Source organism: Nerophis lumbriciformis, linkage group LG14 (genome assembly GCF_033978685.3).
Source record: "Nerophis lumbriciformis linkage group LG14, RoL_Nlum_v2.1, whole genome shotgun sequence".
In the NCBI taxonomy this organism is placed as follows: domain Eukaryota; kingdom Metazoa; phylum Chordata; class Actinopteri; order Syngnathiformes; family Syngnathidae; genus Nerophis; species Nerophis lumbriciformis.
This window is the reverse complement of record NC_084561.2, coordinates 39,480,136-39,493,309: the sequence shown is the minus strand read 5'-3', so window position 1 is coordinate 39,493,309 and position 13,174 is coordinate 39,480,136. Positions and strand designations below refer to the sequence as shown.

The 13,174-nt window shown below is 39.6% G+C and overlaps 1 protein-coding gene across 1 annotated transcript in view; it reads left to right on the top strand.

The window, feature by feature from the left end:
• Positions 1-1,500: 1,500 nt before the first annotated feature.
• The window catches only part of aspm (assembly factor for spindle microtubules), a 74,715-nt gene continuing 63,041 nt past the window's right edge, over positions 1,501-13,174 (top strand). Inside the window, exons 1-3 of the mRNA XM_061975544.2 lie at positions 1,501-1,913; positions 7,008-7,151; positions 11,352-12,759. Coding sequence (XP_061831528.2) covers positions 1,638-1,913; positions 7,008-7,151; positions 11,352-12,759 — 1,828 coding nt within the window. The 5' untranslated portion in view covers positions 1,501-1,637. The remainder of the gene's footprint in view (positions 1,914-7,007; positions 7,152-11,351; positions 12,760-13,174) is intronic.

Here is a 13,174-nt window from a genome sequence, read left to right as displayed (position 1 = left end):
GCTTTTTTTTCGGCTCTAGTATCTGATGGGTTATAGGTAATACATCACATTCAAGGACAAGAGCATGGATATATAATAAAGCTACAAATACTTGCCATTAGTTACAATAGATTCCTGTCTATTTCCATCAAAAGTTATGTAGGTATTCAAATTTTGTGCAATATTTCATACGTAAATACACTGTTAGCTTTTTTTGTTCCAATTTTAGTTATTGCTAACTACTTGTGTAATAGGACTGTGTGCAATAATACCAGCACTTTAACTTACTAGGCCAAAGGAGATGTGTATTTTCTTCCTTCAGCACAATTATTATATGCAACAATTTAGCACTTCTCCATCTTTAACTACTCTGGTCACTTTGTTCCTGTTCGGCCCCGATCTTCGGTCATCAACTTGCCACAGACTGCAGATGGAACCTAGCTTTTGGCTACAATTTGGCACCTTTACATTTTATATGTTTATTAATGTGCATTGTCCCATGTAACAAAGATGTTACAAATATAGCAAATGGCAACTTCCTATCAGGAGTTTTATAATACATCTATGAACAAGCTAATTGGTGTGTCTGTTGGGACTTATGAAAGTTAAGTAGGAGAAAATGTGGCCGTTTATAAATTATTTAATATCTATGTGCGGCCCGGTCGCAAATGCGTCACGGCCCGGTGCCGGTCCCCGGACCGGTAGTTGGGGACCACTGACTTATAGCATATAAGAATATTCTATTACTGTTAAGCAAACTGTGAATAATAAAACACGCCAAAACATGTGTCCTTTATCAACCCTTCTTCGATTACGCATGCACCTCACAATATTACTAAACAATCTCATGAAAATGACTCCTCTCATTTGAGTGTTATTATAAAAAATTGGTTTGAGACAGGTGTGCTGCTGGTATTGTCACGTGTGATGTTGCTCACATGTGCTCCACTGAATGCTCAGGGAGTTTTTGTGTTTGCTCAGACACATGAACAATTAGAGGGAACATTGGTGATGACTGTATTATGCTGATAGTATATATTTGTACCATGAATTGATTTACGTGGACCCCGACTGAAACAAGTTGAAAAACTTATTCGGGTGTTACCATTTAGTGGTCAATTGTACGGAATATGTACTGTACTGTGCAATCTACTAATAAAAGTTTCAATCAATCAATGAAAAAAGCTGCTGCCAAATTCATTGCACTGAGTGTAGCGGATCACCACTCCAAGATGGCGGCCCCGCGTCTCGTCAGCGCCAGTATGAAGTAGCGGTCGATGCTGTTTGTTATTTTGGGTAAGTCAATGGGAGACAGTTTGTTGTTGGGGGGCGTGGCTGTTAGACCGTTTAAAAAAAACAAACTAGCTCTCTGATTGGTGAAATGCCGTCCGCTATGGCTGATCAAACCGGAAGTCGTTTACTATTGGACAACAGGCCACCAATGCTCGCGTCTCATTGGCTATTTGCACAAACGGGTAAATATTTAAACTTTCCACAACGCTTGTGGGAAGAACCGTGTGATATCATTCTGAAGCTGCGTGCTATGAGCATAGGAAGGATATCATACTTTTGCTAACTTTAAACAACACGATATACACATATTAGTAGTTTCTATTAGGAATGTAGGTCGTTTACCTACTGCTTTGTGATACTTTAAAATGTCCGGAATTGGAACTTTACCACCGGGGACCTTTATGGACTTTAGTCCAATACGGAAAAGCGGCGCCGAGAAGGAAAATGAGTTCCCCGTTTTGAGTCTGGTGCTGTTTTCAAAGGCTCCATTTGTATCGTTCGGGACAGTGAAGGTCGGCACCTCGAAGTCTGCTGTTCTCCGCATTCAGAATCCGGCAGAAGACGCCGAAGCTGAGGTCACCGTTGACAAGATCCCGTCCGGCAAAGGCTTCTCCGTCAACCAAACCGCGTTCACCATCCAGGTATGTTGTCCAACTCACTGCAAGTCCAATTCTAGATGCATATGGTATTTTTTTTAATACATTCGAGATGCTTTATGACAAACACTGCATAGAAACAACTTGGTAAGAAGCACAATACAAATAATCAACCATGGATGACACATGGACTGAGAAATGCTTGCAAAAAGAAGGATGCACTATATATATGTCCTATATATATAGGACATGTGTAACACTAAGATCTACGAAAGCAGAAAACAAGTACAAAACGTATAAGAACAAGCTACGAACATCCATCCATCCATTTTCTACCGCTTGTCCCTTTTGGGGTCTTATACATACATACATACATACACTCATGCACATAATCACGTTTCATCAAACATACATTTAACGTTGTTACCCTAGGGCAGGCCTGGGCAATTATTTTGACCCTGGGGCCAAATTTAGAGACAAAAATGTGTCTGGGGGCCGGTATACAATAATGTCTGCCCGAGTGCAGCTGAGATAGGATCCAGCAACCCCAAAAGAGACAAGCGGTAGAAAATGGATGGATGAATGCTAAAAACATTATGACAGACCACATTAAAAAAAACGGAACGGAATTTTTACATTTTTTTTTACTGAATGAGAAATCCAGAATGTACATGAAAATAAAGAATTTGGGATTTACGATATTAAGTATGAATGATAAAACACTAGAGATGCGCGGATAGGCAATTATTTCAAAAGTCGTCATCCATCCGCCATCCACCCAACCAACATTTTATCAAAACCACGCCCGCCCGCCATCCGCCCGTTGTTATATATCTAATATAGACGATGCAAGGCATTAGTGAGGTTTTAAAGCTTTTGCCTGTTAAAGAAAGGAGACTGATCCAATGTTGCAGAGACATTCAATGCGTGCCACGCATTAATATCTCTTGGCCACGCATTAGTGGCTAAGACAGGGGTCGGCAACCCGCGGCTATAGAGCCGCATGCGGCTCTATAGCGCCACCCTAGTGGCTCTCTGGAGCTTTTTCAAAAATGTATGAAAAATGGAAAAAGATGAGGGGGAAAAAATATATTTCTTGTTTTAATATGATTTCTGTAGGAGGACAAACATTACACAAACCTCCCTAATTGTTATAAAGCACACTGTTTGTATTAAACATGCTTCACTGATTCGAGTATTTGGCGAGCGCCGTTTTGTCCTACTAACTTTGGCGGTCCTTGAACTCACCGTAGTTTGTTTACATGCATAACTTTCTCCGACTTTCTAGGACGTGTTTTATGCCACTTCTTTTTCTGTCTCATTTTGTCCACCAAACTTTTAAGGTTGTGCATGAATGCACAAAGGTGAGTTTTGTTGATGTTATTGACTTGTGTGGAGTGCTAATGAGACATATTTGGTCACTGCATGACTGCAAGCTAATCGATGCTAACATGCTATTTAGGCTAGCTATATGTACATATTTAGGGATGTCTGATAATGGCTTTTTGCCGAGATCCGATATTCCGATATTGTCCAACTCTTAATTACCGATACCGATATCAACCGATACCGATATATACAGTCGTGGAATTAACACATTATTATGTCCAGTTTGGACAACCAGGTATGGTGAAGATAAAATAAAATAAGATAAATAAATGAAGAACATTTTCTTGAATAAAAAAGAAAGTAAAACAATATAAAAACAGTTACATAGAAACTAGTAATGAATGAAAATGAGTAAAATTAAGTGTTAAAGGTTAGTACTATTAGTGGACCAGCAGCACGCACAATCATGTGTGCTTACGGACTGTATCCCTTGCAGACTGTATTGATATATATTGATATATAATGTAGGAACCACAATATTAATAACAGAAAGATAAAACCCCTTTGTGTGAATGAGTGTAAATGGGGGAGGGAGTTATTTTGGGTTGGTGCACTAATTGTAAGTGTATCTTGTGTTTTTTATGTTGATTTAATAAAAATAAAAAAAAACGATACAGATAAAAAAAACACGATACCGATAATTTTTGATATTACATTTTAAAGCATTTATCGGCCGATATTATCGGACATCTCTATACATATTGCATCATTATGCCTCATTTGTAGCTATATTTGAGGTAATTTAGTTTCCTTTAAGTCCTCTTAATTCAGTTTATATCTCATGACACACTATATGTATGTAATATGGCTTTTAATTTTTTGCGGCTCCAGACAGATTTGTTTTTGTATTTCTGGTCCAATATGGCTCCTTCAACATTTTGGGTTGCCGACCCCTGGGCTAAGAGATATTAATGCGTGATAATATTATTTATCATTATTATAGTATTATTGTCATTTCCATTAAGAAAGTGTTGACTATTGTTGCCAATGCCCTCAGATCAGGAGTGCGTTCCTCACACTTTGTGTGCGCAGTTGCAGCAAGCAGAACGAGGCTTTTAAGAAGTTAAAAAAATGTTTTAGAAAGACTAGGCCTATATTTTCGTGAGGTAAAATTTTTTTTCTGAATTTATTTCAATGAATATTAACTTGTTAAAGTTATAATGCTCAAATAGGGACGAGGGCGGGGTGCACTGTGAAACAGTGAACAATTTCGCGACAAAGATGAACCTTTATTGATTGATCTGCAGCCATGACAAAATATCAGACAAACTCCATTGTCAACGACAGGCAGGAAAATAAAGATAAACACATAGCCTATGTTGTAGGCATAGGCTCATACGTTTTTAAGTTTAAATAAAAAAAAAATAAAAAAAATGTGCCTCATAAGCCTTAGGCTGTCAATCACGCGCACAAACTTAAATTATACAATAACATATGTATGTCATCTCTATTTAAACAAAAATAAATTAAATAAATAATAACAAATTACCTGCAACGTATTGGCCAAGGCAAATAGCTGAAGGGGGGAAATCAAACCCATCAGACTGCACTTTATCATCAAACTTGAATTATAATGAAAATAGACTGTCGCGACAAACAAAGCAGGCTAAATAGCCTTACATTGTCGCCAATCGGAGATGCGCTTCACTTGAAAGCGAGGCCAAATAATTATTCACACATAGTAGTATATCTCGAATAGAAAAAAAACACAATAAACAACGCAATTGCCTTAATTCCTTTGCATTGTAGTGCGCCCAAACAACACGTAACCATCAAATGTATTCAGCTGACCGAACTCAATATAGGTTAGACATGGGCTTATTTGGTATAGCCTATAGGTAACGTAGACTAATTCGTTTAACATATCCAACCGTATGTCTACTTACTTTTTTTTTTGTTAGCACTATGCAGGAATAAAATGGCATCTACAGTGCCAGGATTCATGCGAGAGCGCCTGGCCTCTAAAATGCGCCCTGCTGCGCTGAAGGAGCGCTCACTTGCGCCACTTGTTGCCTGATGAATAATTGACTGTTTCAAAGAGTGCTGCTCGTTTTTCATATGTGGGTAACAACATTTAACTATGTATATATATTTCCGAATTGGTTCAACCGCCAACCGCCCGCATCTATTTAAAATCTATTTTTACCCGCCCGACCCGCAGTTTATCCGCGGACTCCGCGGTTGTGTCCGCAAACCGCGCATCTCTAACGCCCGTACAACACTTTAAACCTTTAGTATATCAGTATGTGGAATTAAATAATGGAATGGATTAACCAAATAAATCAAACAAAGCACCAATATGATTCAGTTTAAGAGACCGCTCAAACTACAAGTGTTCACCAAGTACACAGAACAAGAATTATGATGAACATCTTGAACCCTTTTTTTTCCTTTTTTTTTATTGAGACAAACATTATTTATGTATTTAATATTTGTATGCTTATTGCTTACTCTGGTATATTATTTATTTATTATTTATTTGTTCACTGTTTTGTTACAAATTGGATACAATTGCTATGGTATGAAAAGGGCGTAGGATTAAATAAGCTCTGCTTCTTCCTACTCCTTTTCGGACGAGCTGTAGTGAAACAACTGGAGTTGCGTGATGCATTACATTGTATCGTATGCATGTTCCAAATAAATTGAAACTGACCTGAACTGAATTCTTCTCAATGTATTTACGAATAATCTCGCCACGACTTTCAAACTTTAAACTCTTTGTTGTGCGGTCCAAACAAAGACTACCCATATTAAATGACAACAGGGGGTGATCAAGGGTGATGGGTCAAATGCAGAGAATAATTTTGCCACACCTAGTGTGTGTGTGACAATCATTGGTACTTTAACTTTAACTTTAACTTTAATTGTTCAACATTTGGCATTGCAGAACTGCAATACGAACTATTGAGAGAAATGTCTAATATGTTCATTTTGTTTGCTTTTTAGGTGCTACACAAACTCTCAATATGGTGCATCATCATTCTAAACCAGGGGTTTACCTTATTTTAGATCGGGAGCCCACACGGAGAAAAATCTACTCCCCAAGTGGGCCGGACTGGTAAAATCACGGCACGATAACTTAAAAATAAAGACAACTTCAGATTGTTTTCTTTGTTTAGAAATAGAACAAGCCCATTCTGAAAATGTACAAATCATAATGTTGGTGTTTATTTTTATTTTTTTTACTCTTACATGTTGCGGTTAATAGTATTCTATCTTTATTTGTCGTTATTTATACTTTCTGATGAAATCATGTGATAACTCGTTGGTGTTAATCTTCAATCTATCAAGATAAAAAAATTATATCAAAATCAAATTAAAGGATGTTATTTATGTAGTTTGCTCATTTTCCTCGACTGGTGCACTAACATGTTTTTTTTTATTACATATGTAGCATCATCTTCAAAGATACAAAGAATTGCTATTACGACATCTAGTGGACACATTTAGAACAGCAGTCATTCATTTAAAACATTTTGGCTAATTTTTATACTTAGCAAACTCATCCCGCGGGCCGGTTCAATTATACCGATAACGTTACATTTTGGATTGAAAGTATTAGCGTTATCCCAGATTGAATATATATAAAACTGTGTACTATTTCTACTGCAGCAATATTGTATCTGGCATTGTAAGCAAAACGTGTGAAATGTTTTAGGTTTGTTCATGATACGGCGTCATATTTTTTTGATTGTTGATTGTGTGTAATGAAGCCACTAGTAATTGAATCATTTAAAATTGTGCTTGTAGCCCCAGGGTACGTTTAGCCTGACAATAACCTGGACTCCAACAGAAGAGGGCGGAATCAGAGAACTTATCATCTTCATTGGCAATCGAGTCCTCAAGCACCAGGCAGTCCTGCTTGGGAGAGCAGAAGCATCAAAAAAGAAAAAGGTATTTCCCCCCATGCAATTACACAATTTGGTTTCACTCCTAGAGTGCAGTTCAGTGACATTTATTATTATTAATTAGAGATGTCCGATAATGGCTTTTTTGCCGATATCCAAAATTCCGGTATTGTCCAATCAACCGATACCGATATATACAGTCGTGGAATTAACACATTATTATGCCTAATTTTGTTGTGATTCCGCGCTGGATGCATTAAACAAAGTAACAAGGTTTTCCAAAATAAATCAATGCCAACATGGCACTGCCATATTTATTATTGAAGTCACAAAGTGCATTATTTTTTTTAACATGCTTCAAAACAGCAGCTTGGAATTTGGGACATGCTCTCCCTGAGATAATCCCGATACCCACTACAACTATGGGAAATACTATACTTTGACTTTCACAAAGTCTAAGTCTAAGACAGTGCATTATTCTTTGTTTTTTTTTAAACATGCCTCAAAACAACAGCTACAAAAACAATGAAGGCACACAGCTTCAGTCAAGAATATACTAGAGTCATAAAGTAAACAATAACATAGTCCTCCTTTAGTGCAAGACTGCCTGGCATACTGTATAACAGGAAATTATTAACTGGGCTCAATCTGTTCTGCTCTAAAGTATTTTATATGAGTAACAAAAATGTGCTGCAAGCGAGTGGTGAGTGCTTGAAGTGGCCTACGAGTCAGCCAGAGCTTCTGACATGCTACGTTGAGACTAGGGATGTCCCGATCCAGGTTTTTGCACTTCCGATCCGATACTGACCGATAATGGCCTATCCGAGCATGTATTAAAGTTTAAAGTTATTTAGCCTACTTCGTTGTCAGAATCATGTTGAAAAGGGTTTTAGTACTCTTGATAACAACTAGCCAGCTGAATTAGGTGAGTTTGAATAATACACAATGGTTGGTAACAAGAAACTGACCTGTTTATTCAAGGATAAACACAAAATAGACAAAATTATACATGACAAACAGAAATGGCATCATTGAACTAGGGCTGGGCGATATGGCCTTTTTTTAATATTGCGATATTTTAAGGCCATATTGCGATACACAATATATATATCTCGATATTTTGCCTTAGCCTTGAATGAACACTTGATGCATATAATCACAGCAGTATGATGATTATATGTGTTTTGATTGATTGATTGATTGAGACTTTTAATAGTAGGTTGCACAGTGAAGTACATATTCCGTACAATTGACCACTAAATGGTAACACCCGAATAAGTTTTTCAACTTGTTTAAGTCGGGGTCCACTTAAATTGATTCATGATACAGATATATACTATCAGATATATACTATCATCATAATACAGTCATCACACAAGATAATCACATTGAATTATTTACATTATTTATAATCCAGGGTGTGGAGGGGGGCGCCGGATGTAAGTGTCAAAAAGACAGCCAAAAGAGTTTGATATGAGAATAAATCTAAAGTTAAAATATAGGGTAGAAATGCATCCATTTGCAGGAAATGTAGTCTTGATTTTCAACATTTTCTTTCAAGGCTTGCATGTCTACATTAAAACATTCTTCTTCATACTGCATTAATATATACTACTTTTAAACTTTCATGCAGAGAAGGAAATCACAACTAAAAAAATCACTAATTTTTTCATCCGGTGTTGATCTGGAAATTTTTGCCTCGGCATTTTGATGGTGTGGGCGTGTGGCACTGAACGGAGATAAGCGTCTCGACAGACGTTGTAATATTTGAACAATGATGACGAAAACTGTTTTCTCTGTCATGTCCGTGTGTCGAAAATTGTTATGCGCTTATTTTTTTATTTGATTTTGTGCGTGGCATATAATTGCTATGCGCAGAGGACGCTTAAACAGTGCGCAATTGCACAAGCGCGCACCTTAGAGAGAACGTTGGTCACACGGCTGCGCTAGCATCACAGCTAACGTTAGCCATGCTGCTACCTCTCTGCTCGGGGAGGACGTATACGTATGTGACGTATGACGTGACAGTATGTGACGTGTGTAAGAAGGTGCACTTGCTGTCTGTGAGAGGGAGACACAGGAAAGAGTGAGAAGAGCCTGTCGTGTAATGCCAGCAGCTAAAAGCAACTGCGTGAGAATCCACAGACCTGTGGATGTGTTGAAGGTGTGCTGGAAATTGCGGAACGGAAATCAGGGAGCAGCAGAAAAGTGGAATGTACTATTTAAATAGGTGCGTTGGAAAACACGGAGCTGAGTTTTTTTTTTTAACTGGATCTGGATCGGCATTTTCCCATGCCTTGCCGATACGCATTTTTTTGCAAATATTGGCGGCCAATCCGATCCAGATATCGGATTGGGACATCCCTAGTTGAGACAGGGAGGCCTTAGAAATTGCCAGTTTTTTATCCGTCAGACACACTTTAAAACAATCCCAAACCATGTCGTTAGTCAGTCACCGAGCGAGCTCGCTTGTTAGCCACGGCTACAGCACCGGCAACAACACACTCTTGTTGTTGTTATGCTCCGCTCGCGGCGGTTTGATGAGGTCATCAAGCGTAGCCAGTAAACCTCTCATGCTACAGTCGTGCTGCAACTCCTGTGTTGTGTAGGGGAGAGGCTGCTGACTGGGAGACGCAACTGCTCTGTACTGCTCCCTACGTCCGTGTACCACTCCGTACAGCGGCGTGGTACTACTTTTTGAAACCGAAACCGATAATTTCCGATATTACATTTTAAAGCATTTATCGGCTGATAATATCGGCAGTCCGATATTATCGGACATCTGTAATCATAAGTCCAGCAAAGGTGTTGTTGTCCAAAGAATAACATTACGTCTGCTTTGGGAAGCTGAGGTATGTCCACAAAGGGCACCATTATTCTACCACTTTCATTTTGGGGATGAGGCAGGCATTTGAATTAGGGATGTCCCGATCCGATATTTGGATCGGATCGGCCGCCGATATTTGCCAAAAAATGCGTATCGGCAAGGCATGGGAAAATGCCGATCCAGATCCAGTTTAAAAAAAAAAACTCCGGTCCGTGTTTTCCAACGCACCGATTTAAATAATACATTCGACTTTTCTGCTGCTCCCTAATTTCTGTTCCGCATTTTCCAGCACACCTTCAACACATCCACAGGTCTGTGAATTCTCACGCAGTTGCTTTTAGCTGCTGGCATTACACGACAGGCTCTTCTAACTCTTTCCTGTGTCTCCCTCTCACAGACAGCAAGCACACCTTCTTACATACGTCACATACTGTCACGTCATACGTCACATACGTATACGCCCTCCCCGAGCAGAGAGGTAGCAGCATGGCTAACGTTAGCTGTGATGCTAGCGCAGCCGTGCTAGCAACGTTCCCTCTAAGGTGCGCGCCTGTGCAATTGTGCACTGCTCTGCGCACGGCAAATCTATGCCACGCACAAAATCAAATAAAAAAATGAGCGCATAACAATTTTCGACACACGGACACGACAGAGAAAACAGTTTTCGTCATCATTGTTCAAATATTGTAACGTCTGTCGAGACGCTTATCTCCGTTTGGTGCCACACGCCCACACCATCAAAATGCCGAGGAAAACATTTCCAGATCAACACCGTATGAAAAAAAATAGTGATTTTTTTAGTTGTGATTTCTTTCTCTGCATGAAAGTTTAAAAGTAGCATATATTAATGCAGTATGAAGAAGAATGTTTTAATGTAGACACATAAAATCATCATACTGCTGTGATTATATGCATCAAGTGTTCATTCAAGGCTAAGGCAAAATATCCACATATATATGGTGTATCGTGACATGGCCTTAAAATATCGCAATATTAAAAAAAGGCCATATCGCCCAGCCCTAGTTCAATGATGCCATTTCTGTTTGTCATGTATAATTTTGTTTATTTTGTGTTTATTCTTGAATAAACAGGTCAGTTTCTTGTTACCAACCATTGTGTATTATTCAAACTCACCTAATTCAGCTGGGTAGTTGTTATCAAGAGTACTAAAACCCTTTTCAACATGATTCTGACAACTAAGTAGGCTAAATAACTTTAAACTTTAATACATGCTCGGATAGGCCAGTATCGGTATCGGATCGGAAGTGCAAAAACAGTATCGGATCGGAAGTGCAAAAACCTGGATCGGGACATCCCTAATTTGAATATTGAATAATTTTCAATATTGTTTGAGTGCATTGCTTCAATCCGCTTTGGGAAAGCTTCTCACTGTACAGTAACTTTATTCTTGTTTTTCAGAAGAGCTTATGGGATGCAATCAAAAACAAAAGGGGAGCTGAAAAAGGATCTCCTTACAAGGGGAAAAAGACGGAACCATCGACAAAGATGGCTGCCAATAAAACTGTCCAGGTGTCCCGAAAACCACAGCATATACGGGATAAACTCCGCAGTCCACTTTCTTCACTTAATGAGGGAAAACCTGTCAGAGAGAAGTTATTCCACAAGCACAGTCACCCTGGTGACGACCCTCAAGAGTCAGAGCAGAGAAAGGCTGTAAATCCCATTTATAAGCCATGGTCTTTGGCAGACCAGGAGAACGTACGCCATGTTCAAAGACACTCTTCTCCTGTGTTAGCCACACAGGTGACAGGTTCTTTGGTGGAAAAGCTGGAAAACAAAGTGCTTGCCAAAATGCTTAATACAACTCTGTCTCCTATTGGGACACCAGAGAGGTTCAAAGAGATCATGCCTCGCATTACAACAGTTGAAAGTCATGTTATCGGAGGCCCAGCACTCTCTTTGACTGATGCACTGGCCCTCATTGACTCTGATCTCAGTCCTGTCAGCAGCAGTCCCCGAGACACCAGTTCCAATTGTGTATTTTCCGACTCCCTCGAATCAAAAAGCGACAATCGTGAATGTGGAATGAACGAGAACGTCTTCAACGCTCATGGTGGCAGCCCAGAAATGTCCCAGTCCACAAAGCACGGACTTACCTTTAGCAAGAAGGCTGTTATGCCCGAGGTCGTAGAAAAACCTACTAAGTTGGCTTTTAATTGTGAAACGGTGATTAAAAAGAAGGCACCGGTGAGTGAAAGGAAAATAAAGAAGTCAAAGCGTCGCCTAATGGAGAAAACTCTTGAGTTGACTGAAAGCTGCAGCCACTCTGAGTCTGGACCAGGTACCCCGTCTCTACCTGTAATAGAACCAGACTGGACGCAGAGATCAGCGGAAGCTGGTTTCTCAAGAGCAGTCCAAGAATTAGATACTTCCAGCACAACTCAAAAAGCCGATGCCCCAGCTTTACCTGCCGGCACGCCGAAACCCATAATTCATTTGGACTTCACCACCAATTCCCCACCCCTCAATGCTCCCCTCATGACATTCACTGTCACCTCTCCATCACGGTTGAGCCAGTCTTCCTTTCGCCACTGCAGCAACAAACCCAACAATCGCCTTCCCGAATCGTCTCCAACAGATATCGCCTCAGCCGATCCGTCCGCTCAGTTGGACTCATTTCCAATTCATACGGCAAGGAAGAGCAGAAAGAGGAAGAGTGAAGAGTATTTGAAAAGTGCGTTGAAGATCGACGCCGGTGGGAAAACTGAGCCAGTCAAAAGGACCAGAACGGTGGTTTGGAAAAATGAGCCCGCCAAATCGACACACGAGAGGACGTTGGTACAGAAGCAGCCGGCCAAATCAACAGGTAGTTTGCGATATCACACAATGGTACCAAGTATCACAAATAAACATCTTGTATTGACTTCATACATATAAAAAAAGAACCAATGCAAACAGATAGGTAACCCTCTTAAAGGGGAACATTATCACAATTTCAGAATTGTTAAAACCATTAAAAATCAGTTCCCAGTGACTTATATTTTTTGAAGTTTTTTTCAAAATTTTACCCATCACGCAATATCCCTGAAAAAGCTTCAAAGTGCCTGATTTTAACCACCCGTCCATTTTCCTGTGACGTCACATAGTGAAGCCAACACAAACAAACATGGTGGAAAGAACAGCAAGCTATAGCGACATTAGCTCGGATTCAGACTCGGATTTCAGCGGCTTAAGCGATTCAACAGATTACGCATGTATTGAAACGGATGGTTGTAGTGTGG